General features: G+C 35.2%; 1 protein-coding gene across 2 annotated transcripts; it reads right to left on the bottom strand.

The window, feature by feature from the left end:
* Positions 1 to 524: 524 nt before the first annotated feature.
* Positions 525 to 26,096, bottom strand: si:dkey-24p1.1 (uncharacterized protein LOC556718 homolog). Of its 2 annotated transcripts, XM_049467238.1 has the most exons (16): positions 25,922 to 26,095; positions 21,914 to 22,315; positions 20,920 to 21,228; positions 20,454 to 20,708; positions 16,299 to 16,559; positions 15,651 to 15,926; positions 13,445 to 13,717; positions 11,640 to 11,921; positions 9,494 to 9,751; positions 9,314 to 9,398; positions 7,925 to 8,006; positions 7,681 to 7,811; positions 7,537 to 7,594; positions 3,645 to 3,715; positions 3,277 to 3,343; positions 525 to 1,095 (listed from the first exon to the last, which is right to left on the bottom strand). In XM_049467238.1, exons 1-16 carry the CDS (start codon positions 25,953 to 25,955, stop codon positions 865 to 867), a joined length of 3,075 nt encoding a protein of 1,024 aa, XP_049323195.1. In that variant the 5' UTR covers positions 25,956 to 26,095; the 3' UTR covers positions 525 to 864. The 2 variants fall into 2 exon arrangements, with proteins under 2 accessions (XP_049323195.1, XP_049323196.1); XM_049467239.1 differs by lacking the exon at positions 20,454 to 20,708 and having other exon boundaries at positions 25,922 to 26,096.

Genomic DNA, 26,096 nt, shown 5'->3' with positions numbered 1-26,096 from the left:
GGCACCTGGATTCCACTTGCTTTTGTAAATTGCATCAATCTGTCTGTTTCTCATATATATATATATATATTTAAGGCATTTTTTTATGTACTTCAGTGCAAATATCAAACAGTGCACAAATTTCTAAAACATGTATTAATGGGCATTTAAAACTAAATAAAAGAATCAGCATAAATTGTTAAATTAAATGATATTTATATTAGTAATTTACTTAAAAATATATTATTTATATATTATATATATATTTAAATATTTGTTATTTTCTTTAAATGCTGGCATTTCCCTGTATATTTGGATATTTGGGAGGGATTGTAAGGCGGTCAGTACCCTTTTAGTATATAATTTTGATATCCAGCCATATAATCCTGTCACAACATTTTTAATCTATTTAGACATAAATATAAAATACTAAATAAAAGCATCATATGGTATATACATTTATAATCAACTTTAAATTGGTCTGTATGCAAAATTAATACCAGAATCAAATCCAGAATATTGAGGTAAATAATGTATTTCAATAATGCAATACACAAATACATTTTAATTTTATAAAATTGATGAAATATAGATTGATAAGAAATCTCAGAACAACATTTAACAAATGTAATTTTCATAAGCACCCAATATACAATCAGTTTGTCATAGTGAAACATGGTAATATTATACACACAAACACGCACACAACTGTACAACAAAAGTACAAAAAAGCAAATGTACAGTGTATAAAAATCTCCTAATTTCTCCAAATTTAATTCAAGAACATCATTCACAGTTATTTAAACTAGAAATGTGTGCTTTTCCAGCACACTGCATGCTTTAAAAGAAGCTTTAACATATCCAGAGACAGTAATTCATTTTTGCTCAGTTAATTTTGACCTGAGAATACTGAGTCCTCTCTTCCTCTTCAGAACTGGAATCTTCTCCAGTATGACGTGGTTTATGCTGTTGTGTTGCAGTGAAAGTGACCGTGCTGTAGTTTAGTTTCTCTTCCTCCTCACTGGTGTCGGAGTCCCAGTTTATGTTGGAAAAATCTGTTTTTGGAGCGTGAGCACTGGACACATTCTCATAATCGTCATTAACTTCTGGCACCACCTGTAGAAAAAAACATTTAAACTCAGATACCTTAGTCTCTGGTTCCCAGGTTTCCAAAGCCTCAGTTTTTTAACCTTTATTATTTACTCAAAAACGCACCCAGTTAGGTAACTTTAGTACAATAATAATTTTGCAGTAAAAAATAAAACCTGGTGTAAGGGCCAGTAGTATAACAGTAATGGCATTAGAAATGCGTGTTACCACTAGGCACCTGTAGGTGGCAGTAGTGAGTTAGATTCGGATAATTACGGTGTTTTTTGAACAATTAGGCTCCTGCATGAGAAAAAACAAAGACAAGCAGTAAAAAGCCAAAGGAGTCTCACCTTTTCTGACCGCAGTTTTAGGAATTAGGAACATGAATATAAGAACCTAGTTTTCTGTTTATAAGCATTTTGATCGTTTTTGTTCAGTTTTCTTGTGTATTATTTTTTAAGAAATAAATCTTTGGTTTGGAAACCTAAAACATGAGTTGGAAAGTGAGTCAAGAACTGGATCTACACCTGCCATAAAATAGAATTACATCTTACGGTTAAGTTTTCATTATTCATCAAAAATATAGTGATTAGGCTTTCTGTGTATCAAAGTAAATCATGCCACATCGTGCTAAACTACGGTGGCCGAGAAAGCCCAGCGCAGTGCAAATTGAAAAGCGCTGCAAAAGCACAAAACACATCCATCAAAATTGCAACACAGGCGCTGCAAAAAGAAAAACGCGCTGCAAATAGAACCACAACACAACGGAAGTGAGTCACAACACAACGGAATTTTCCCGGGGGACCTTAAAAGATACTGTACCAGCTAAGCTGCGTCTTCAGTAACGTCTCAGACTTCACTATGTGTACAAAGGACAATAAGTGGCAAACAAGGCGTTTTGTGAAGCAGAACTTTTAATAATATGCACACAACCGTGGTAATCACAGGTAATAAACATAACTTACTTTTCAAAAGCTTGTTTGCCACTTATTATATCCTTTGTATACAGCTGGTACAGCATCTTTTAAGGTCCCCCGGGAAAATTCCGTTGTGTTGTGACTCACTTCCGTTGTGTTGTGGTTCTATTTGCAGCGCGTTTTTCTTTTTGCAGCGCGTTTTTCTATTTGCTGCGCCTGTGTTGTAATTTTGATGGATGTGTTTTGTGCTTTTGCAGCGCTTTTCAATTTGCACTGCGCTGGGCTTTCTCGGCCACCGTACTAAACACTTTCAGACATTTATATTTTTTACAAAAATGTCAGCCAGTGGATTTAAAAAGGATGTGGACTAAAAAGGATGGGTTTTAGTGAGTTTTTATTATTACAATTGCAGACATCCCAAGTTGCAAAAGTTGAATTCAGGAATGTTAACCCCCCCCCCCCCTCCCCCGCCAAAAAAAAAGCAAAACACACCAAAGGATAACGAAACTTTACTTTTATAATAATTAATTTTACTTTTTTTTTAATTTAATTTAGAGTATTCAGAGGTGAAAGGAGTTTTATCTTTTTTCTTTTTGGAAGGCCCTGCCTCTGCTTTCCTTTTTTTGGGGGGGAAAAAAAGTCTTTATTTGACAAAAATTGACAGTTACAATATCACAAAGGAGGGGGGCCCGCCCACACTAAAAACTGATTGGCTGTCTCACAGACTCTTTGCAGAGAACAGGCCAATCAGAACCCTCTCTGTTTTCTCTCTCTCCTTGCCACACGCGAATAGAGAAAAAAAGTCTGTGGTCTGTGTGCGCGTTTGGGGCACTTGTTCTGAATTCCGGGAGATTATATGTGACTCGCGGGCATCAGGGAGCCACTACCAAAATGCGGGAGACTCCCGTAGCTTCAGGGAGACTTGGTTTGTCTGCAATTGGATTGTGACTAAAGGTTTTAGACTGTTTTTTAGGTTTTTAGACTTTCTATTGAGTGAGGCCATTATTAATTCTAAAAACTACAAGATTCTCCTGAATTTATTAATAAATGAATTTATTAATAAATAATTTGTCTTTCTTAAAATTACATTAAATTACAGCCTAAGTTTTCTGATAAATAAATATATGTTTTTTTAATGCACAATAACCTTTGATAACACACTTAAAAGAAGTTTAATATTTCCAGACTGTGTGTGACGAGCAGTATTCAGATGTGGTTTAAAGCTACAATCAACTAAATTAAACCTTACACACCATATTATTAATAAAGCACAACAAATAAATACACATACCTTTGTATTCTGCTTTTTTTTGGAAACTACAGCATACACTGTTCCAGCTTCACAGCTGCTGTTTACACTAGGACAAAAATATGGTTCATAAATACAGGAAACAATTATGAAAATATTAATGAAGGCTTGGAGGCAGTAAGGCCTTCACAGAACAGCTAATGAATATTTTTAAATATTTCAGTTTTGTCAAAAAGGATTTTTAGTCCACTATTGTCGATAAAATTATGTTTTTAGGCTGTAATTAGGTATATTTACTGTACATTTCTTTTTTATTTATATATTATATCATATATGATATATGATGAGTACTGATGAACTATTCCTCTTAAACATAACTATGGATTTAACTCTTAATTGTAGTACTTTACCTTTTACTTGGATTATTGTGGTTCTTGATCTGCAGATTAGCATAGTTCACAGTGGACATAGCTGGATCCTTCTGTGTGTGAGAAAATCCTTACATTAAAATCAGTACAATCAGATTATTTTTACTATTATCACACACAGAGCTTAAAAGTGAACCGCTGTGAATCTAGTTATGAGGGACAAAGCCAGTTGATCAAAATTTCCAGCAAGACCAGTCTGGTTGACCAGTGTGATCTTTGTGACCAAAATCAAATACTGTATTTTTCGGACTATAAGGCACACTTAAAATTCGGTAACACTTTATAATACTGTTCCATAGTTAATAGGTAACTAAGCAGTAACTAAGCAGTAACTAATAAATAGTGCTGCATTAATACCTAAATATTTTCTATTAACTACCAGGGAGTACTGAATAATTACTCAGTAGATAGTACTGAACTAATGATTATAGTAGTTCACTATTAACTTCACAATAATTACTGAGACTTACATATCTCCCAGAGAACTACTTACTAATTATGTCTCCTTTATAATAACTATCCATTAATTACTAATTAATTACTGCTCAAATCAACATTAATTACTGAAAACCCTTACATCCCACCTGGGGAACTATAGATCTAAATCAGGCATATTTGAATTAAATGCATATTAATTAAAGGCATATTTGAATTAAGCAAGTGACACCATTTGTAGTAGTGGTAACCTTAATTACCTTATTATCCTCAGTTACTTCCAAATATTAGCAACATATAGTAAAATACTTCAGTGTGTATTACTCTGCTTAACCATCATTTTTGGAATAAAAAAACAACATTATAACGTAATATTATTGCATAGAAGACATTGATGAAAGTTCTCCAGAAGGCATCTCAGACTCTAAGAATGACTGTAAGACTGTAATAATGTAACAATCATTGCTTTAATACTAGGTATCAGCCTTATAAAAGTGCATCTTCAGCGTTTGCAGTCTCACAGAGATTTATTTAACTGCGCATTATTAGGGTAATTACGGTAATTTCACAGCCGACGCAGCTCTCCTGGTCCTTCCTGTAAATTCTCTGCTGATGCTACTGCTGCTGCTGGAAGAGGATTAAGAGAGACTCTGCTGCTTTCATATTTCTGTATTTGATTGAAAATAAACTAGTAATCAAGATATTGAGATCTTTTCCAGCTTATTTACCCCCGGATCAGATGAGGACTCTTTGTGGGTTGTTAACCAGCTTTAGGATGTGTGTTAGCTAGCTAAGTTAGCTAAGTTGGGTGTGTAGTTAGCGTTAGCCAGCTAAGTTAGCTAAGTTGGGTGTGTGTTAGTTAACTGGCTAAGTTAACTAGGTTATGTGTGTGTTAGTTAGCTAGTTTAAATGTGTGTTAGTTAGCTAGTTTAAATGTGTGTTAGTTAGCTAGGTTATGTGTGTTCGTTTGCTAGCTAAGTTAACTTTTATGTGTGGGTTAATTAGCTAGGTTATATGTGTGTTAGCAAGTTAAATGGGTGTGTGTTAGTTAGCTAGGATATATGTGTGTTTGTTAGCAAGCTAAGTTAGTTAGGGGAAATGTGTTAGCTAGTTTAAATGTGTGTGTTAGTTAACTAGGTTAAATGTGTGTTTATAATACTGTGACATGATCTGCAGTAACTCCTAAAGAAGAACACAGTAACTCCTCAGTAATTAGTAATTAGTTAACATGTTTCTCACTTTATAATACTGTGACATGATCTACAGTAACTCCTAAGTAATTATTAATTAGTTACCATGTTTCTCACTTTATAATACTGTGGTATGATCTACAGTAAATCCTAAAGAAGAACACAGTAACTCCTCAGTAATTAGTAATTAGTTAACATGTTTCTCACTTTATAATACTGTGGTATGATTTACAGTAACTCCTAAAGAAGAACACAGTAACTCCTCAGTAATTAGTAATTAGTTAACATGTTTCTCACTTTATAATACTGTGGTATGATCTGCAGTAACTCATTAAGAAGAACACAGTAACTGCTCAGTCATTAGTAATGAGTTACCATGTGCTGCTGTTAACTCCCGAAAAAAGAAGACAGGGACCCTTTATTAATTATCTATGAAGAACACAGGGATGCCTAGTTCGTTATCTAACACAAATATTTATTCATTTAAACATGATTTCCTGCAGAATAAGGATGTTGGACACAGCCTAGAGTAAAGCTGTATGTGAGCCATCACTTCTACTGAGCACATCTCCAGGAGGACTGAAGAAGAGCACAGGTTTAGAATAAACACCTGTAACACACTGACAGAATATTACAAAAATGGGGGTTAAGCAGACTACTGCACATTTCAGTGTGTCTAACATTTGGAAGATATTGAGGATACTAAGGTAAGTAAGGTTAATATATGATAAGTGGTGTCACTGACTTTAATATCACCACTGATAGAATAACCTGCAGCAGCAGATAAACACACTGATAGAGGCTAGCGGTCCGGCGCTGTGGAATTACCGTAATTACCCTAATAATGGGCACTAAAAGTCTGTGAGACTGCAAGGCTAAAGATGAACGTTTATAAGGTTGGTGCTTAAAATTAAAGCAGTGACCATTAAAACAAAATTGAGTACAGTCAGTCTTAGAGTCTTCTGGAGAACATAAATAATGTCTACTATGTAATAATATTACGTTATAAAGTATTTTTTTTCTTTCAAAAATGGGGTTTAAGCAGATTACGACACACTGTAGTATTTTACTATATGTTGCTAATATTTGGAATATAATGATGATAATAAGGTAATTAATGTCACTACTACAAATGGTGTCACTGGCTTCAAATATGCCTTTAATATCACCACTGATAGAATAATTGTTTGTGTAGACTGATTTAGATCTATAGTTCCCCAGGTGGGATGTAAGGGTTTTCAGTAATTAATGTTGATTTGAGCAGTAATTAATGAATAGTTATTATAAATGAGACATCATTAGTAAGTAGTTCTCTGGGAGATATGTAGGTCTCAGTAATTATTGTGAAGTTAATAGTGAACTACTATAATCATTAGTTCAGTACTATCTACTGAGTAATTATTCAGTACTCCCTGGTAGTTAATAGAAAATATTTAGGTGTTAATGCAGCACTATTAATTAGTTACTGCTTAGTTACTGCTTAGTTACCTATTAACTATGGAACAGTATTATAAAGTGTTACCTAAAATTCTTTAATTTTCTGCTTACTGACATCAGACCGATTTTATGTGGCGCATGGCGCTCTGTTGTGTATTTACATTTGTATTACTTTGCTGGAACCGTCACGCTGCTTGCTGTTCCTTTACTTCTACCGGGATATTTGCAGGTTTTTTTGCAATCTTTCTTTGTTTCTTTTTTGTTTTCATCTTTTGAAATTTGTTAAATTATAATTTTGTAAGTATTTTGGGTTTAGTGTAGTTGGTTATTTTCCAATTTTATATTTATTTTTCTTTTGTTATTCAATTTTGCTATTCATTTTTCATTCTTTTAAAGAGCAGGCCTTATTTGTCTTGGCCTTATTTGCCTTGCAGAGTAATACTTTGACTTATCTGATTTTAATTTTGCTTAATATGTTAGAATCCGGTGCGCCTTATACACCAGTGTGCCTTATGGCCTGAAAAATACGGTACAATATTCAGTATGCTGGTCAAGCACTGGTTAACCAGCTAACTTAAAGCAGTTTAGAGTATGTTTTCCCCTGGATGGCCACACTTCAACCTTCTTAAATATTTAAAAGAGAAATAAAAAGATTAGATCACCTGAAACCAGACACCAACAAAAGCTAGACTTTCTGTTAGCTGTTCTTGGTACACATCAACATTTTCAGTGGACCACTTCCCAGTTCTATTGCTGTAGCTAAGAAGAGGATTTCATAAATGGTGTTTTAGCATGTAGCTTTAAAAACTCACCTGAATGGCTTCTGGCCTTTTTACAGCATCATACTCAGTGTGAATGTTTGGAACTGACCTAAATGTACAATAAAAGACAAAATGTGAGATGGATGGATGGATAAAACCTTCCTCAAATCCATTAATTACCATTGAGCTACTGACCTTCCTGCATGGTTCTGTCTGTTGGCTGAGATATAAGTGTGTGCAGTGGAAGATGACTGGTTGTGTCTGTGACTGTAAGGCTCCATTTCTCCTTCCATCACCAGATTTTCTCTAGTGTTGTTCTGGGATCCCTGTTGATCAGATTGTAGGATGTTAATCCAGATTGGCAATATTGTCAGATATTGGCATTGGAATGAACAGAACAGACAAGCAGTAAATTAACCAATAAGAACAAGTTTGGTACTGTTAAAAACCGAGCTTGAATAGCTGGGATGAAAAATGATTGGCTGTCTGTTCCATCTGAAGATTCTGTTGTCAAGACAATCCTGTGAAACCAGAAAGAAGAAGTATATTAACACAAAGTACAAGTAAGATGTTTGCACACACTTTGCCATTCAAATTTGCAAACTTATCCTTTGAAACAGAGCTAACAGTTTCATCATAACATTTTTGATGTTTTGTTTTTTTATAGACTGATCTTCATTTCCTAAAGTATTTTTTTTTCTTACTTAGTTGAGTAGTTCTTGCTATAATAAGGATTAGAGCATTACTCAAATAGGGCTTTTCACTCTATACCAACTCTACCTCTTAACAACTTTGCAACTGATGATCTCAAACACATTGAGAGGCAAGAAATTCAAGTAATTAACTCTTGACAAATTCAGCACAGCTGTTAACTGAAAGCCTGAATTCCAGGTGACTCTACCTCATAAAGCCGACTGAGAAAATGCAGCAAGATGTGCAAAAGGGGCCTACTTTGAAATATCTGAAAAATAAAAATAATCTGGTTTGTTTAACACTTTTTGTCTACTAAATAATTTCATATGTTTTTCTTTATAGTTTGGGTGACTTTAGTATTAATCTACAATTTAGAACATTTTAAAATAATGAACAAAAAAACGGTATTTAAGGTGTATCCAAACATTTGACTGGTACTATATGTAAGTTAAAATCAATAAGGAATGCTTCAGTTAAAGATTTTGGAGATCGGACGTTGCCACAATGACTGCAAACAAAACATATTTTTTGTACTGTTGTTGTCACATAAAAACCTTGTATCTCCATACTTGCAATTTTTAAAAACATTGACAGAATTCGAATCTGGCAGTTGTTCTTAACATTGTTTTAAAAATCCATAATACACACACTGTTTAAATGAAAAAAAAAAAATGAAAGTAATGAAAATACAGAATTGATTGCTATATCACATATAATAAGTTCATTGTAAGAGTATTGGGGAAAAGTGTACAATCTCTTGTCTGGATACAAGATGAGATATGATTTGTCATGGAAGTATAGAGGTTCTGTATGCCAAATCGTGGCATATTTGCCCAGATATGTTGCAGCTGGGCCTGTAGATCCAGCACAGTCGTAGGTTGCAGAAGCTGGCACCTAATCTGGTGACCAGACAGGACAATGAAGTGTCTTAGTCTGGTAGAGACATTCCTGGAGAAAACCTTGCTGTGTATAAACTAAATCTTTACTGACCTCCATTGACAGTATAAAGGTTTTTAAATATGCTTATCTTTGCCGATTTGGAGATGCAAGGTTTTTAGTGTGACAGTAATGATATACATTTAATTACCACTTTCTTACATTAAGTAGAACTTTTCAAACTAGAAAAAGTTACTACCTGTGCACCAGCAATATGACAACAATCAGTATGCAGAGGAAAAATACAGAGATCAAGATCCAAAGAAAAATCTGTTGAAAGAGTCCTAAAAAAAGAACATTTATTATTGTTGTTATTGTTGTGCTTTAAAGCAGCTACTAATGGTACATTGGTGTAAATGTGGAATTGGTGTGTACGCACCTTTAAACCACAATTTGACTGGGTGAGATGTAGACTCCCCTACTTCATTTTTTGCAACGCAGTAGTAGGTTCCTTGGTTTTGTGGGTAAACAATGTAGGTCTGATCATAGGACAAGATTGTATTTTCCTCATTTGTGAACCATTGATAATTTGTAACTGGAGGATAACAGTCTACATTGCAGGTCAGGCTGACTGGAGCTTTCCCATCCCAGTCATTCAATGAGGTCAAGTTATGGATAATTGTTACGTTTGGGCCATCTAAGAAACACAAAGTTTTAAATGATAAATATTTCTCATTGTACGAGTTGCTTTATTCCATTATTGGTGTAGGACAAAAGTCAGGACCTCACAGAACCACCAGAGCAGCTGTTGTTTGGGTGGTGGGTCATATTTAGCACTGCAGTTTGCTGCACTGTTATGAGTGATGAGATGCAGCAGTGCTGCTGGGGGTTTTAAACACTGTGTCTGCTTTCTTGCCAACTCCCAATTCCCATCTAGCTGATCGACCTTAGATCTTAACCCTCCTGGAATGTTCTGGGTCACATTGACCTATTTTAAACTTTGTAGATCCAGGAAAAATATTTTAAATTATTTTTTGCATTTATTTATTTTTTTTAGTTTTTTAGCAACCACCCCCTGCAAAAACTAAAACGAAAATAAAAAAGGCAATGTTATGTTTCAATGTTATGTAAACTATTGTGATTTATATGTTTGACTTTCAAAAGCCAAACTTTTTATGCGTGCTATGATTGTCTTTTATATAACATACTGCTTTACAAGCGGGTAACAAACAAGCTTGTCAATTCTGATACCTACTAAATCTCTCTATAAACAAGCACTAAATACACTAGACAGGAAGCCTAATAGATATCATCACTGTCATATAGTACAAATGTACAATTTACTCAGTTTTGATAGTTTTAAACATGTTTAGTTTTTCCTGTCTCATGTTTAATATTTTATATGAATTTGCTCCTCCTGTTAGAGGAGATTGTATTGTACAGTATAGACAGAGTAAGTTTGAACAAATAGTATTTTCCATTAGAGCCATCCAATACTGTAATAGTCTACCGACTGAGTTACGAACTGGGTGTAACGCAACAGTAATGCAATAGTTACTTTTACTGGTTACTTTTATAGTGGAGTAACTCCGTTAGTAACTCAGTTATTTTTTGGAGAAATAACTAGTAACTATAACTAATGACTTCAAAGTAACGTGCCCAATACTGCCACGTGCGGAACAGCACCGTCAAAGAAGAGCGTCAAACACTGGTCTAGCTCGGTCCTGCAGAGAAATCAGAACCCCTCCTGCTGCTGTTTCTACTGTATCAGTGTTTTTATCCCAGTAAAATAGAGCAGTAACTACAGCCTGTTTAAATATATTAACACTGTAATGCTTGAAGTATGATTTAAATGTATTTATTAACTGGAGAAAGAAGGGAATTGTAGCTGATTTAAATACTGTAATGCCTATAATGGCTTCAGGAATAACGTCCTTAAGTCAGAGACCGAAGCTCTTCAGTTTGGATTGGCCATCAACATCATTATCATCAAAATGCTGCCCACAGGACAATGTTTGCTGGATATTTCTGGTTGTTGGACTGACCTTAATCCAGCAGCAACACTGCGATGTTTAAAAACTCCAGCAGCACTGCTGTATCTGATTTACTGATTAACAAACACACTGTTATGATACACACTGACATCCCATTACCATGTCATTGTTGCTCCAGTACTGAGAAAGACCCACCACCCTTATAACTGGTGGTCCTTCGGGTCCTGACCGTCAAGTAACAGGGTGAAAGAAGAATATTGAAGTATGCAGAGAAACAGATACAGGACTACAGTGTGTAATTCTACAGAACTACAAACTGCTCCTACATGCTTAAAGGAGCTAATAAAATGGACAATGGATGTAGAAACAAAGGGTGGAGTTAATGTTAGGGCTGACATTGTAGTGTAATGTATTCCATCATCAGTATCTGTATATGGAGAACTGATCTGGCTAGTAATTTTAACATGATGCTAGAATTTAAACAATCTGTTGTTGTTGTTGTTTTTTTTACAATTTGAAGCTAAATTCCTATATATTTAATTCAAAGACTTTACCAGAACTAGCGGTCCTATTATGTGAGATGATACTTACATTTAACTCTAATCTCGAAGGATGCAGATCTTGTATAGCCAATCTCATTTCCGGCGGTGCAGAAATAATGCCCAGAGTCAGCCCGGGTAAGGTTATATATGTTTAGTTTCTGTGTCCCTCCCACTTTTTCTGATTTGCTCAGAATCTCCTTCCCAGATGATTTCTCCCATGTGTATGTGGACACAGTGGGCTCAGAATGGGCTGTACATATCAGTTCAAGGTTGTTTCCTTCCTTCCAGTTTTGACCTATAACATCTAATACTTGAACATCTTTAGGGGCATCTGCAAAGACAAGGCAAAGTATTTGAGATAGGCTACTTTAAATACCAGGTCTTGATATGCAAGTCATAAGTCACGTCCCAAGTCTTAACATTCGAGGCCTGAGTCAAAACCCAACTATTGACATTCAAGTTAAGTATAAATTAGATTAATTAAACGTTTTTTTTTTAAATATTATATTAAGTCACATTCCAGGTCCTGAGCCAAGTTTTGACATTCAAGACCTGAGTCATGTCCCAAGTCTTCATATTCGAGTCCTGAGTCAAATCTCAAATTTTGACATTTGAGTCCTGAGTCAAGTTATAACTCTTCAAATTCTCGAAGTCCTAAGTTTTGTCATTCAAGATCTGAGACCAGTCAGGTCTGACATTTGAGTCCTGTGTCAATTCTTGATATTCGAGGGCTGAGTCAAGTCTCAAGTCTTGATATCCTTGTCCTGGGTCAACTCCCAAGGCTTGATATTCGAGTCCTGGGTCAAATCTCAAGTCTTGACATTCGAGGTCTAAATCAAATCTCAAGTCTTGATATTTGAGTCCTGGGTCAAGTCTCAAGTCACTCAAGTTCCAAGTCCCAGGTTTTGACATTCAGTCAAAGTCAAGTATTAGTAAGATCAATTATGTTTTTTTTTTACAGTTACATTAAGTCGCGTTCCAAGGCCTAAGTAAAGTCCCAAGTCTTGACACTTAATTTATGTATAAATAAGCTCAATTTATTTTTTTTATTACAATATGTGTCACATTTCAAGTCCTAAGTCAAGTCCCAAATCTTGACCTTCGAGGCCTCACCTGAGACAAATCGAAGGTCTAGAAACTCAACTCATGTATAAATTAGATAAATTAGATTGATGTGTTTCTTCAATATTACATTAAACAAAAACACCAAAATGATACCAAATTATAAATATATGACCTGTGACTTTGAACCAAAGCAACCTACTAAAATTGCAGTATTTAAGAGAAACCTTTAGTTCTGGTTCTTACAGCAGTGTATGTCACGTCTTTCTTAGAAGAAACTCCCTCGTGGGTGATGGATGAGGAGAAGCTGATCAACAATCTAAACTTTTTAGATAATAATCTCCATGAAATGGTGCCAGCTTGCTAAACCTTATTGTCTTTATTATAAATTAATCGTCCACTTATGCACTTTCACTTCAGTTCTTTAATGCAAGGCACAATGGTGAGTGGGGCTACATAGCACCATGCTATGCTGTGTTTTAGCTTCGCTGTCTTTACATTTGGAAATAAATTATTTAAAAAATAATTATATTAAAAAACATTTTTTACCTCATTACTTTGCCCTGTGACATTTTTTGGAACGTATTAATAGTTTGACATGTGGAAATGGATGTATATATAATAAAATATATGAAGTTGATCAGTAATAATCTTAGGTTCAAACTGTGAGCAAACAAATTAAAGTCAAAGTAAATGTGTAAGAAACCCTGCACTTTATTTTTTTTGTGGTTTCCATACTGTCCCACTGTTTTCTGATTTGAGATTGTGTTAGGAAAGAAAATATGTACTCACACAAAACCTTCAGCTCTCGTGTTGTGTCGGATTGTCCCTCTGAGTTTTTGGCTCTGCAGGTGTACTGACCAGCGTGTGCTTCAGACACCATACCAGAGAAAGAGATAGTGCTGGTCTGGTCTTGTATTATCAGCACATCTTCTGGGTTTTGGAGAGTGATTCTGCTCAGTGTCATTTCTGCTGCAGGATAGCTTTTTACAGTGCAGCTGATGGAAAGCTTTTTACCATCTCTTATAGTCTCTACCATGGTCAGATTAGGTTGACTTGGTGGATCTATAAAATAAATAAAAAATCAATATTATTACACAGTAATATCCATACACACTTTAGTGACAAAGAAGTAACAAAAGCTAAACTCTAGATTTCATATATTAAGTTACACGTATTTAAAAAAAATAAAAATAAAGGACACGTGTAAAATAAGGTTAAGTTTAACTTTTTCACCCAAACTAATTTTTGCTTCCAAAAAATATTTTCTATTCTGACCCATATCTGATATTTGTGTTAAAAGATAAACTGTGTAACGGACATGCTTGTGCAAAACAACAATGCTTTGCATTAACTCCAGAACTAGACATTGCCTATACATCAGGGCTATCACATTTAAATACATCGACAAATACAGAGTGAAGCTTTTTCATTTAATTTACATGAAAGTAGAGGTTTGATAAAGTTTGATTGTGATGCAAAATATACTCTTCTAAGTGTATATTGTGATTATCGTCAGTGCTTTTAAAACACTAAGCAGCTACAGGCAGTGTAAGATTCTGATGCTACTGCTATATTTTATATATATATATATATATATATATATATATATATATATATATATATATATATATATATATATATACATATATTATACTCAGTACTTTTTTCAAGAGGTTTCACATGAAGAAAAATACACAATGTGAACGAAAGTATTATTACATCTGTCCATTCATAGTTTCTTCAGAAATCACAGATATCTATGATAAGCTATAGTAAGAACTCTGGTTAATTAACCTTTAACCACAGTGCTCTGCTCTTATGATAATTAGGCTGTTACTTTTCTTTTAAAATATTAATTTGTATTATTAATTTACATTAAAAGATTGTGTTTAAATCCATCCACTAGATGGCATTGTTGTACACTGTCTTCAGATCCCACTGTTCTGATTGGATGAAAATGTAAAAAAAAAAATTACACAGATTTTATATAAAATGATGGTCTGATTTTATAATATTTTAATAATAATTTTCTTAAAATGTAATTAGAAAAAAAATGCCATATATTTCTTGTTTATAATAACGCACAAAACTAAATATTAAATCATACCGCCTGTGTGATGATACAATTTGTATTACAGGGTTCTTGCCGATACACAGGAACAGAGTTGATGAATTTTAACTTGAAGTATATTTTGCACATTCACTCTGAAAGGTGTTTAGTTTTTTTCTTCCTTTTTTTGTATATTTCTCCCTCCATTAAAAGCATCAGAAATGCAAAAATAATAATAGAAAAGAAAAAAGAAAAATAATAAAACACCTGTTTACACAGTACAGTATAAAGAACATCCAACATAAATGTTTAAATGAAGTTTGAATCAACAATATATTTTACACCATTTTAAGTTACATAATTTTAAGAAAACATTTGGGGGAAAAAGTCGTTCCAACTTTCTTTTTGTTCTTTACAGTCACCGGACCTGAACCCAATCGAGATGGTTTGGGGTGAGCTGGACCGCAGAGTGAAGGCAAAGGGGCAACAAGTGCTAAACACCTCTGAGAACTCCTTCAATACTCCTTCAAGCTCAAGAGAATGCCGAGAGTGTGCAAAGCAATAATCAGAGCAAAGGGAGGCTATTTTGAAAAAACTAGAATATATATATATATATATATATTTTTTTTTTTTCTTCACCTTTTTGTTAAGTACAAAACTCCACATGTGTTCATTCATAGTTTTGATGCCTTGTGTGTCCAAACTTTTGGCCTGTACTGTATATATATACGTATATATATATATATACGTATATATATATATATATATATATATATATATATATGTATATATATATACATATATATATATATATATATATATATATATATGTATATATATATACATATATATATATATATATATATATATATATATATATATATATATATGTGTGTGTGTGTGTAACACAAATATATCCCAGTAAAGATAAAGAGAAGAACTTACAGAGTACATTAAATTTGAATTCCGTGGAGTTTGGTCCTGCACCAATAATATTCTTAGAATTGCAGATATACGATCCAGAATCTTCAATAATCACCTCCTCAATCTGATATGACTGAGTCGTTTGAGGAAGGAGAAAATACTGCTGGGTGCCTTCTGACTTAAAGTACCAGGAATAATGATAAGCAGGAGGATTGGCATCGGTTGAACAGGTGAGGATAAATTTTGATCTAAGCTTTATTTGTGACGAGCCTGTAATGTTAGTGTTCATTGGAGCATCTGTGAAGAAAAGACAAATAGCAATAAATTCGAAGTAAAATTACTTAGGTTCTTTTAAGTCTCGTATGTTCACATGGGTTAAAAACATTTAAATATATATATTTTTTCTATTGTTAAACATATAAAAATGTACCTCATTTACTGTAAAGAACAAATTAATTATACATTTATGCACATGAATTATAACACAAAGTATAACACTGCAAAATATGTGAGTTTTTCTGGTATAGTAAGGAATATTATCCTCAAATGCTTCTAAAATGACTAAAAACATTGTTTAGCTTATAGAGTATTAACATAAACATAAATTAACATAAAATTTCACTAAATATTTTGGAATTGTTTGTCAAAAAACATGAAGTTAGTACTTACACTGTACAGATATTTGAATCTTTTCAGAGGCTGTAGACTTTATGCGATTTTCGGCCTCACAATGGTACCATCCAGAATGACTCTGCTTTAGTTCTGTAATAGTAAGTAATGAACTTGTTTCTAATAACTTAACACCATCTTTATACCAAGAGTACACATGTGGAGCAGGATTGCTGCTTTGCTCGGAGCACGTCAGACGGAGTGTATCCCCTATTTTGACATCACTGGTTTCGGCCTTGATTCGAACATCTTTTGGAGCATCTGTAAAACAGATAGACAGTGATGGTGTAATTTTTCTATCTCTTTTTATTTCATGAATTAAAAGATCTTGTAGGAATTTGCTGAGGAAGACACTTATGTGGGTCATTGTCTATTTGTAGTGGGAAACCATGTCACAAAGGTTGCTGGACCAAAGAAGATGCTTGAAATATGAAGCACTGCTGCAAGAGTGGGTGTGAACAATCATAATTCAATAGTTAAAAACACATTTTGCTTACGATTTCCTCATGACTGAGTAAAAAAAAATGTACTCAAATGTTGAAACATTTATTGTGTGACAAATATAATATTCAGTGAAAATATTATTTTAAAAGGTTTAACATATGAGAAAGTATTAAACTTAAAAAATATATTTATTGTCATTATATCACATTAACAGTACCAGTTAAATGTTTGGACACACCTTAAATTTGGTGTTTTGTCGTGCAAACTATAAAGAAATACAAATAGGATTATTTAGCTAACAAAAAAGTGTTAAAAACCAGAATATGTTTTAGATTTTAGATTCTTAAATTTAGGCACCTCTTGCTTAGATGACAGCTTTGCACATCTTGGCTGCATTTTCTCAGTCAGTTTTATGAGGTAGAGTCACCTGCAATGCTCAGCCTTCAGTAAACAGCTGTGCAGAACTTGTCAAGAGTTAATGACTTGAATTTCTTGCCTCTTTATGTGTTTGAGAGCATCAGTTGTAAAGTTGTGAAGAGGTAGAGTTACAGGTATACAGTAAATAGCAGACATCCCAAGTTGCAAAAGTTGATTTCAGGGAGGTTACCCTCCCCCAAGTTACAATATCACAAAAAATTGCACAACATCAAATACATTTTATATCATTTTACAATAATTATTAATATTGCCTCCACCATGATCTGCTTTCTCTCACTCACTGAACAAATCCCGTCCAGGAGGGGGGAAAAACACTGCCCGCCCACACTAAAAACTGATTGGCTGTCTCACAGACTCTTTGCAGAGAACAGGCCAATTAGAACCCTCTCTGTTTTCTCTCTCTCCTTCCCACACGCGATTAGAGAAAAAAAGTCTGTTGCCTGTGTGCGCGTTTGGGGCACTCGTTCTGAATTCCGGGAGATTATATGTGACTCGCGGGCATCAGGGAGCCACTACCAAAATGCGGGAGACTCCCGCAGCTTCAGGGAGACTTGGTTTGTCTGAAATAGCCCTATTTGAGTAATGTTCTAATCCATATTATGAAGAACTACTAAACTAAGAAAAGAAAAAAATACTTTAAGAAATGAAGGTCAGTCTGAAACTTTTGGACAACTTTAAAAGTGTCCTCAAGTCCAGCCACAAAGACCATCAAAAACGTTATGATGAAACTGGCTCTCATCTGTACTGTCCTAGGAAAGGAAGACCAAGAGTTAGCTCTGTTCCACAGGATTAGTTTTTCAGAGTTACCAGCCTTAGAAACTGCAAGTTATTGATAGCTCAGATTTTACATTTTCTATATGATTCCTTATGTGTTCCTTCATAGTTTATAGTTTTCATCGGAATTTACAATGTAGGAAAAAAATAAAAACATGGAATGAGAAGGTATATATAAAAATTTTACTGGTACTGTGAATTAATAAGTATTTTTATTAGATTTATGTCCCTGGTTTAATCAGTGTTGTGGGATTTGCTGAAATCTTATAATTACATAAAGACACATCGAGCAGGTATTTTTTACCCCAAAGGTTGCATTACATCTATAATTTGACAAGATCAAATAAGGTAATACCGTTACTAATCCACTGAAAGTACTGTTGCTGTGATCATAATATACTGTGCAAAAAGCACCGTCTCTGTCAGCAGGCCTTCCGTGCGCCCTGACCTGGTAAGATCACTCACAGCCAACTGACACATCATAATGAAACCACCAGCCCACGTACACATTATTTTAATATCTCTGCTGTGGAGACAGGAAGCTCTGCAAGAACAGTATCTTGTTATTGATGTTATATAAACATTGTAGGTTTGGGAGGAGGAACATGCCACATCAAGCTCATATGCAGGGGCGGTTCTAGGATCAGAGTTTTAGGGGTGCTGAGAACCACTGCCCCTTTAAAAAAAGCAACTATGGACTGTAAATTAAATTAGGGAGAGTTTCCACGAAGGATGAGATACACAAACTGTTAAGTTACCTTCATTTTAAACATCTTTTCAGCAGATGACAAGATTAAACTGTTGGGAACAAATTTTTACATATTTTTAACAAACATTTCTCCCACGTTTACATTCTCCTTTATCTGGTCTAAAAAAATAAGAAAAAAAAGAAAGCTACACAAAACTCTGTATAGATTTTGCAAGGCATCTGAAATGCTTGCTCATTTCTTTGATCAAAGCATTTCACTCAAAGACACAAGAGCTTCTCTAGACATTCGAACGTTTTCTCGCCACGCCTCAACAACAACTAACACTACTTAATTTTCAAAATTGTTCCATCAGGTTCAGGCCTGGTCCAGAATCTCAGTTTGCAGTAAGCTTTGTTCCTCCAGACAAGAGGATTAGAAAAAAATGCACAATGCACATTTTGTTGCCTCCGCTGTGTTAGTTTATGTTAGTATTTAGAAAGTCTCGTTTTCCGTGTCCACATGGCTCCACTGGTAGCGGAGTTCTAAAAAATCTCCCCCTTGGAACGCTTTTTTTAGAAAAACTCCATTTTAAGTGACCAAAAACGCTGTTTTGCGTGGACAGAAGGCCAAAAATATGGCGTCACATCAATGTAAAAAGCTTTAACATTTTGCGTGTGTAAACTAATTTTTCAAAAAAGGGAATGGTGTGCGCACTGCACAGAATATCGCTCTCAAGCTTTTTTTCCTCTCATATTCACAGTTCTCCTCGCACATTATGCAAATTACCCGCGGCTGCCAGTTTTACTTTAGCGAGGCTTTTGCGCTCACGTTTTGAAAGGGGTGGTTTTGACAGTTTGGGGGCGGGGTCAGAGGCACCTTCCTGAGCGAATGCCATGCATATCTCCAGAGTTTGTGACCGAACGGCTACTACCAACAGCCGAAGGAGGGCGGAGAAAGAAGGACAGCAGGAGAGTTAGCTAACTAGCTATACTAAAATCTAAACAACCCGCTCTCCAGCGCTGTCTGCACCGGGTTCAGCAGCCTAAAGCAACCAACTCTCCGGGTGCTGGAATGTTTAGGGTGCTTGACCCCCCTAAAAAGGGAGAGTGATGCCCCTGATCACATGCCCTACATCAAGCCTTTGCATCTGTCCACAACCCGATTGCCATTTTACAAAATCCCAATTTATTTTTTACGAAAACTTAAAGTTCCACTAGGTAGGATTGAGATTTTGTGCTTATGGGCTCCCTAATAAATGTTTCAGGCCGATTAGTTTCTCTTTCTCGGTTTCTGGCTTTCACAGATATATTTGGTCACTTTCCAGCTTCTGTCAGGGTGTCTGTATGTTAGTTTGTAAAGAATGAACCAGTAGTCCTTGTAGAACTGTTAGAACTAAAGGTCGGAAAGCAGGTCGCAGTTCTCGCGAGTGTTGGTCGCGGCCGCTTCGGAAAAATTACAGAGTCTGGTTTAAGCTCAGAGGAGCTCCGGCACAGACACGAGAGCACCGCTATTCCTCCTATTACACCTCAATGCAGCGCTGCAGTGAGTTTCAAGCTGTAATTTTACTTCTTTAAAAAGAAAAAAAATCAAGGAAATCCTACCTAGTGGGGCTTTAAGTAAAAATAATAATTATTATTTTTCTGGAATAAAAGAAATTATTATTATTATTATTATTATTATTATTATTATTATTATTATTATTATTATTATAAGGAGAATGACCCTTTTGCCATATTGCTGAAATTACTTAAAATAAAAAAAGAAATGTATTACACTGACAGAAAAATGTAGTGTTCATTCTCATACTTACACAAAACATTGATCCTAACTGGGAGTGAAACGCCTGTCCCCAGATCATTTTTGGCTTGACAGCTGTAATTTCCACTGTCTGCTGGATTTATGTTATACTTTTTGTACTCAGATGAGCCACTTTGAATCAAAAGGTTGTATTTAAACCAGGTGAAGGAAGCATTAGGGTGAGCTTTGCTGGAGCAGGACAGAGTGACGGTATCTCCTTCTTTCACAGTCTCAGGGCTGTTCTGTACCTCAGTATCTCTAGGTTTGTCTTAACAAACACAAGAAGAAAAACAATAAAAAAATACACACAAATACAAGAGGGCTAATCATATTGGCCATCATTCACCAAATTTTCTTAAAACGTTTTCACAAATATTTTGACAGTCACCAAACTGGAAATTAACCATTTATGATTTCATAGAATCCCCTAAAGAACAATGTGAAGCACTTTCCTTTTATTACTGTACATTTATACCTACATTCAACTTCCAGAGTGATATTCCTGGCCTGGCAGTCATCTTTGCTTCCAGCTGGACGGCACGAGAAACTTCTCCCATTATCCTCCCAGGTGACTGATAACTTCAGCTCTGTGATTTTTTTCCAACCTTCATCTTGAGTTTCAGGGTTTGTAATGACTTCCATCGGCTCAGAAACTCTCTCAGAGATTACTTTGTACCATTCAGGATGATGTGAACACTGTGCTGATGTTGAACACCGAAGACTCACGTTGTTACCTTCTGTGAGCATCTTCTTATCTTCTGGCTCAATATGGACCTTGCAAGGGTTGTCTACAGAAACAAACCAACCAACAGTACAGGAAGTAATCAGCCAAGACCCTTAAAAATCACAGAGAGGTATTTTTAGATGTACAAGTCTATTGATAAGTGATTTTTAGGATGAAAAAGCACATCAAGTTTAAAGACGAACACAAAAACAATAATCATCGACCGACAGGAATGACATTGGATGGGAAGGCATTACAGCCACCACCAGCCAACACCCCAATGTTACATCTATTAGGTTCTAAAACCAGTGGCTTTACTTTTTTTTAACCTTGCACTCCAGTGCACTATTCCAACAGGATAATGCTCGTCCATAAGCTGCCATCCTAAGAGTTTGCCTTGAAAACACAGATACTATCCAATAGCCAGACTAGACCTATCCCTGGTTGAGTTGAAATGTGTGGGATACTACTGGACGTGCTATCAATACTCCACCCCTACTACAAAATATGCACTGCAACTGCCTGAGAATATTTGAGCTGTATGGGATAGATTATTACAGGACACAATTAGGAACCACTACAACTTGATAAATAAATATCTGGCATATTGTTCTACACAATAAATTATATAAAGAGTTGATGGGAGTTACCCATATCTGTCTGAATCTTTAATCATTTGTTGATCCTGCTAAAATTTTTCTTCCTTCTAAATACCAGGCATTTATGTTAAATAAGATCACAGGACTTACCTTTTACAGTGAGGCTCACATGTTTACTCATATATCTATAATAGCTTCCTATAGTCCTAAAGCTGTAGTTTCCACTGTCAGCTTTTTCCAGGTCATTAATTCTTAATGTGCATGATGCCATTTGATAATTGGCATTACTCTGGTATTGCACTCTGTGGGAGTAGCTTTGCCCAGAAGTTTGTGGGCGTTTTTCTGTGTTACTATAAACAATGGTCCCCTCATATTTTTTTTGTTTATTATCATACACAGCGTCCTTAAACCAGAGTAGCTGCAAATTATTAGTCTTCCAGTATTTGCAGTAGATGGTGACACACGATCCCTCCTCTGTTGAAATCATTTCTGTGTCCTTTATGTATATGGGATCTTTTTCTGTTGGCTGTGAACTGCATAAACACAAGTTGGCTGAGGGAAAAAAGTAGAATCATTTAACATTGTTGCATTAGGTTTAAGCTGTTATCCAAATGACTTCTATTAGACTCACACATCACAGAAAGGCTTATGGTTGAGAATTGAACCACCACAATCAATAATGCACATACACACAGTTGCTGGTTAACCAACACAGGTCAAACCAAACTCAAATGAAACATACAGTTGCAAGATCAAGTATATGAACCCTGCATAAATTGGTCAATAAATGTGTTCTGATCTTTTTATCTAAGTCACAACAATGTACAAACACAGTCTGTATAAACTAAAACCACACAAAAATGTATGTTTGCATGGTTTTATTCCACAGTGCAGTGTGGAAAATGTATGTGAACCCCTAGGCTAATGACTTTTCTAAGAGCTAATTGGAGCCAGGATGTGATGGGATTGGATGTTTTGTTTAAAGCTGCCCTGCCCTATAAAAAGCTCACACCAGTTTTAGGTTTGCTGTTCTTAAGAAGCATTGCTTGATGTGAATCATGCCTCACACAAAAGAGCTCTCAGAAGACCTACGTTCACTAATTGTTGACTTGCATGAAGATGGAAGTGGTTACAAAAGTATCTCTAAAAGCCTTGATGTTCTTGTGTCCACAGTAAGACAGACAGTTTACAAATAGAGAAAGTCCAGCACTGTTGCTACTCTCCCTATGTGTGGTCGTCCTGTAAAGATGACTGCAAGAGCACAGCGCGGAATGATCAATGAGATAAGGAAGATTCTTAGAGTGTCAGCTGAAGACTTACAGAAATCTCCGGCACATGCTATAACATTTTTGTGGACAAATCTACAATAAGGAAAGCATTAAACAAGAATGGACTTCATGAGAGGACACCACGGACGAAGCCACGGCTGTCCAAAAAAAACATTGCTGCACGTTTGAAGTTTGCAAAAGAGCACCTGGATGTTCCACTGCAGTACTATCTAAATATACAGTGGACAGATGAAACCAAAATTGAGTTGTTTGAAAGGAACACACAAAGCTATGTGTGGAGAAAAAAAAGCACAGCACACCATCATTAAAACCTCATCCCAACTGTGAAACATGGTGGAGGGGGCATCATGGTTTGGGGCTGCTTTGCTGCCTCAGGGCCTGAACGGATTGCCGTCATCAATGGAAAAATTAATTCCCAAGTTTCCCAAAACATTTTGCAGGATAACTTAAGACCATCTGTCCTCCAACTGAAGCTCACCAGAGACTGGATGATGCAACAGGACAACGACCCAAAACATAGATGTAAATCAATAACCAAATGGCTCCAACAGAAGAAAATACGCCTTCTGCACTGAATTGAGATTCTGTGTTATGACCTCAAGAGAGCAATTCACACCAGATATCCCAAGAATATAGCTGAACTGAAACAGTTTTGGTCCAAAATTCCTCCTGACTGTCATGCAGGTCTGCAAATTGTGAACTTTAAGTACGCACTCACTCACTCTACCAGCCTTAAACTATATACCTTATTTGCACTACCATTATACTGGTTCTATTTATACTGTCATTCCATCTCAATCACCATCAATATTGCACTATTGTCTTTCGTCTTACTTATGTCTATTGTGTTCTCGTGTACATTTAGTGTCTCCCACTCTCTTAGATTATATATCTTATTTCTTTTTACTTTTATTTATATATCTATTTCTCCCCCACCACTACTGCACCTTGTTTCTGTCTCATGTATGTCTATTTGTGTCCCTGCTGTATTGTACACACAGTGTCTCCCATTCTTTCTTTTATTATATCTATTATCTGTACATGCTGTAAAATTGGGAAGGAGAGTAACGTAATTTCAATTATCTGTATGTCCTGTACATATGCAGTTTTGACAATAAAACTACTTGACTTGACTTGATCTGCAGCTACAGGAAACGTTTGGTTGAGGTTATTAATGCCAAAGGAGGATCAACCAGTTATTAAATTAAAAGTTTCACATACTTTTTCCTCCCTCACTGTGAATGTGTTAACATGTTGTGTTCAATAAAACCATGCAAACATATATTTTTGTGTGGTATTTGTTTAAGCAGACTGTGTTTATCTATTGTTGTGATAAAACACATTTAATGACCCATTTATGCAGAAATCTAAGTAATCCCAAAGGTTTCACATACTTTTTCTTGCATCTGTACAGTATGCTGATCAAGAGCTAGTTACCCAGCTTCATTACAGAACAGGTAATGTTTTTGTATTGTTGCGTTGGTAAATACAATACAACACAGTTCTTACAGTGCAGGAATGCAAACTGCTAAAGATATTATATGTAACCCAAAACACTATCATGGTTACAATAAACTAAAGGGAAAACACTTAAACGTCTGGACTGTAAGGCCTGTTCGATAGACACTTTTGGGGTAGTTTTAAATTCTTTACAATTATCTCATCTTACTACAACATAGATTTTCCTATACCTAATAAAAAGTCTACATCAGATTTATGATGCAATTTTAAACTTAAAAGTTCACAATTCCATACCTGTCAAGTTTTGGATTTAAAAATAAGGGAAATTTTCCGCCGCCCACTTAGAGTCTTCCCACTAGCCCAACCGAGGTTCAATATCCCTTACATTTTAAGACAGGTTTACAAGAAATCTAAAATAACCACCTGTGAACCACTTACAAACTACATTTAGATTATCCCCACACTGATTCTCCTCTGCACGCCGCAAAACAGGCAAGCTGATTGACTGTTTCTCCTGAAAGGTGGGATTTATCCTTGAACCGGCACCTGGATTGGTTAAGAGACACAGTGGCCGCCTCACTGATAAAGTTTTTTAAATTTTAAAATAATACGGGAAATTTACGGGAAAAATACTAATACGGGATGACGGCGGGAAAGAGGAGTGAAATACGGCCAAAACGGGAGACTTGACAGGTATGCAATTCTGCTATTATAATAATAGATACCATAGTTTTGATGAATTGAACAAATCCTAAATAAGAAAATAATGAAGAATGTCTAAAGCTTTATCAAAATTCAGTACGTCGGTTTTTAGTGAAAAATTCATTTGAATTTCATCATAAACAGTTGAACCCTTCCAATGCATGAAATTATATTAAGTCTTTTTCCCTTTTTTGAATCTTTACATAAAAACTGAAATTTGTTTTATTTATACTTATATTTCATAATCCATAAAGGCACTTATACTAATAAAATAACTTAGAAATGAATAATAAAAGAAAATAAATGGTTATGGTCATATAGGGACTCTAGTGCTACAGAAGCTCCAACAAACTCATCACAGATGATGGGAGAGCAGCTGAAATCAGCATTTTTTTGTATTTAAAAATATCTATATATAAATACTTTAAAAAAGTTTTTTATTGTTAATATTGTGAAACAAAAAAACTTGTGGCCAAAATTGTTATTACATTGGTTTGCTCTCACTTAAATCTAAGATATTAGATTTACACAATTTAGTCTGTAGTTGTAGTCTGTAATCACAAAATATATATTTTTTAATTCAGAATTCAATTAATTAATTACATCCCCTCATTGTATTTAAGTATTATTTTCTTTAACCCATTATTGCAGAATTAAATCAGGACTTCCTTTTTTTCAGAATTAAATAATAAAATGCAATACGCACCGAGTAGAAAAACCAGCCACCATTCAGCATCCATCCTTCTAGTGCATGCAGTGTGACCTGCAGATCGTGTATAATTAGATTAAGTATTTTAGGCTTTTGATTTATTAGGTTAAGATTCAGCTAAACACACAGCTCTAACTCAACTTAACCCAAGCACTTTGGTTGTGTTCGGCTG

This window comes from Astyanax mexicanus, chromosome 18 (assembly GCF_023375975.1).
Source record: "Astyanax mexicanus isolate ESR-SI-001 chromosome 18, AstMex3_surface, whole genome shotgun sequence".
Taxonomy (NCBI): Eukaryota; Metazoa; Chordata; class Actinopteri; order Characiformes; family Acestrorhamphidae; genus Astyanax; species Astyanax mexicanus.
This window is presented reverse-complemented; position numbering and strand designations above follow the sequence as displayed.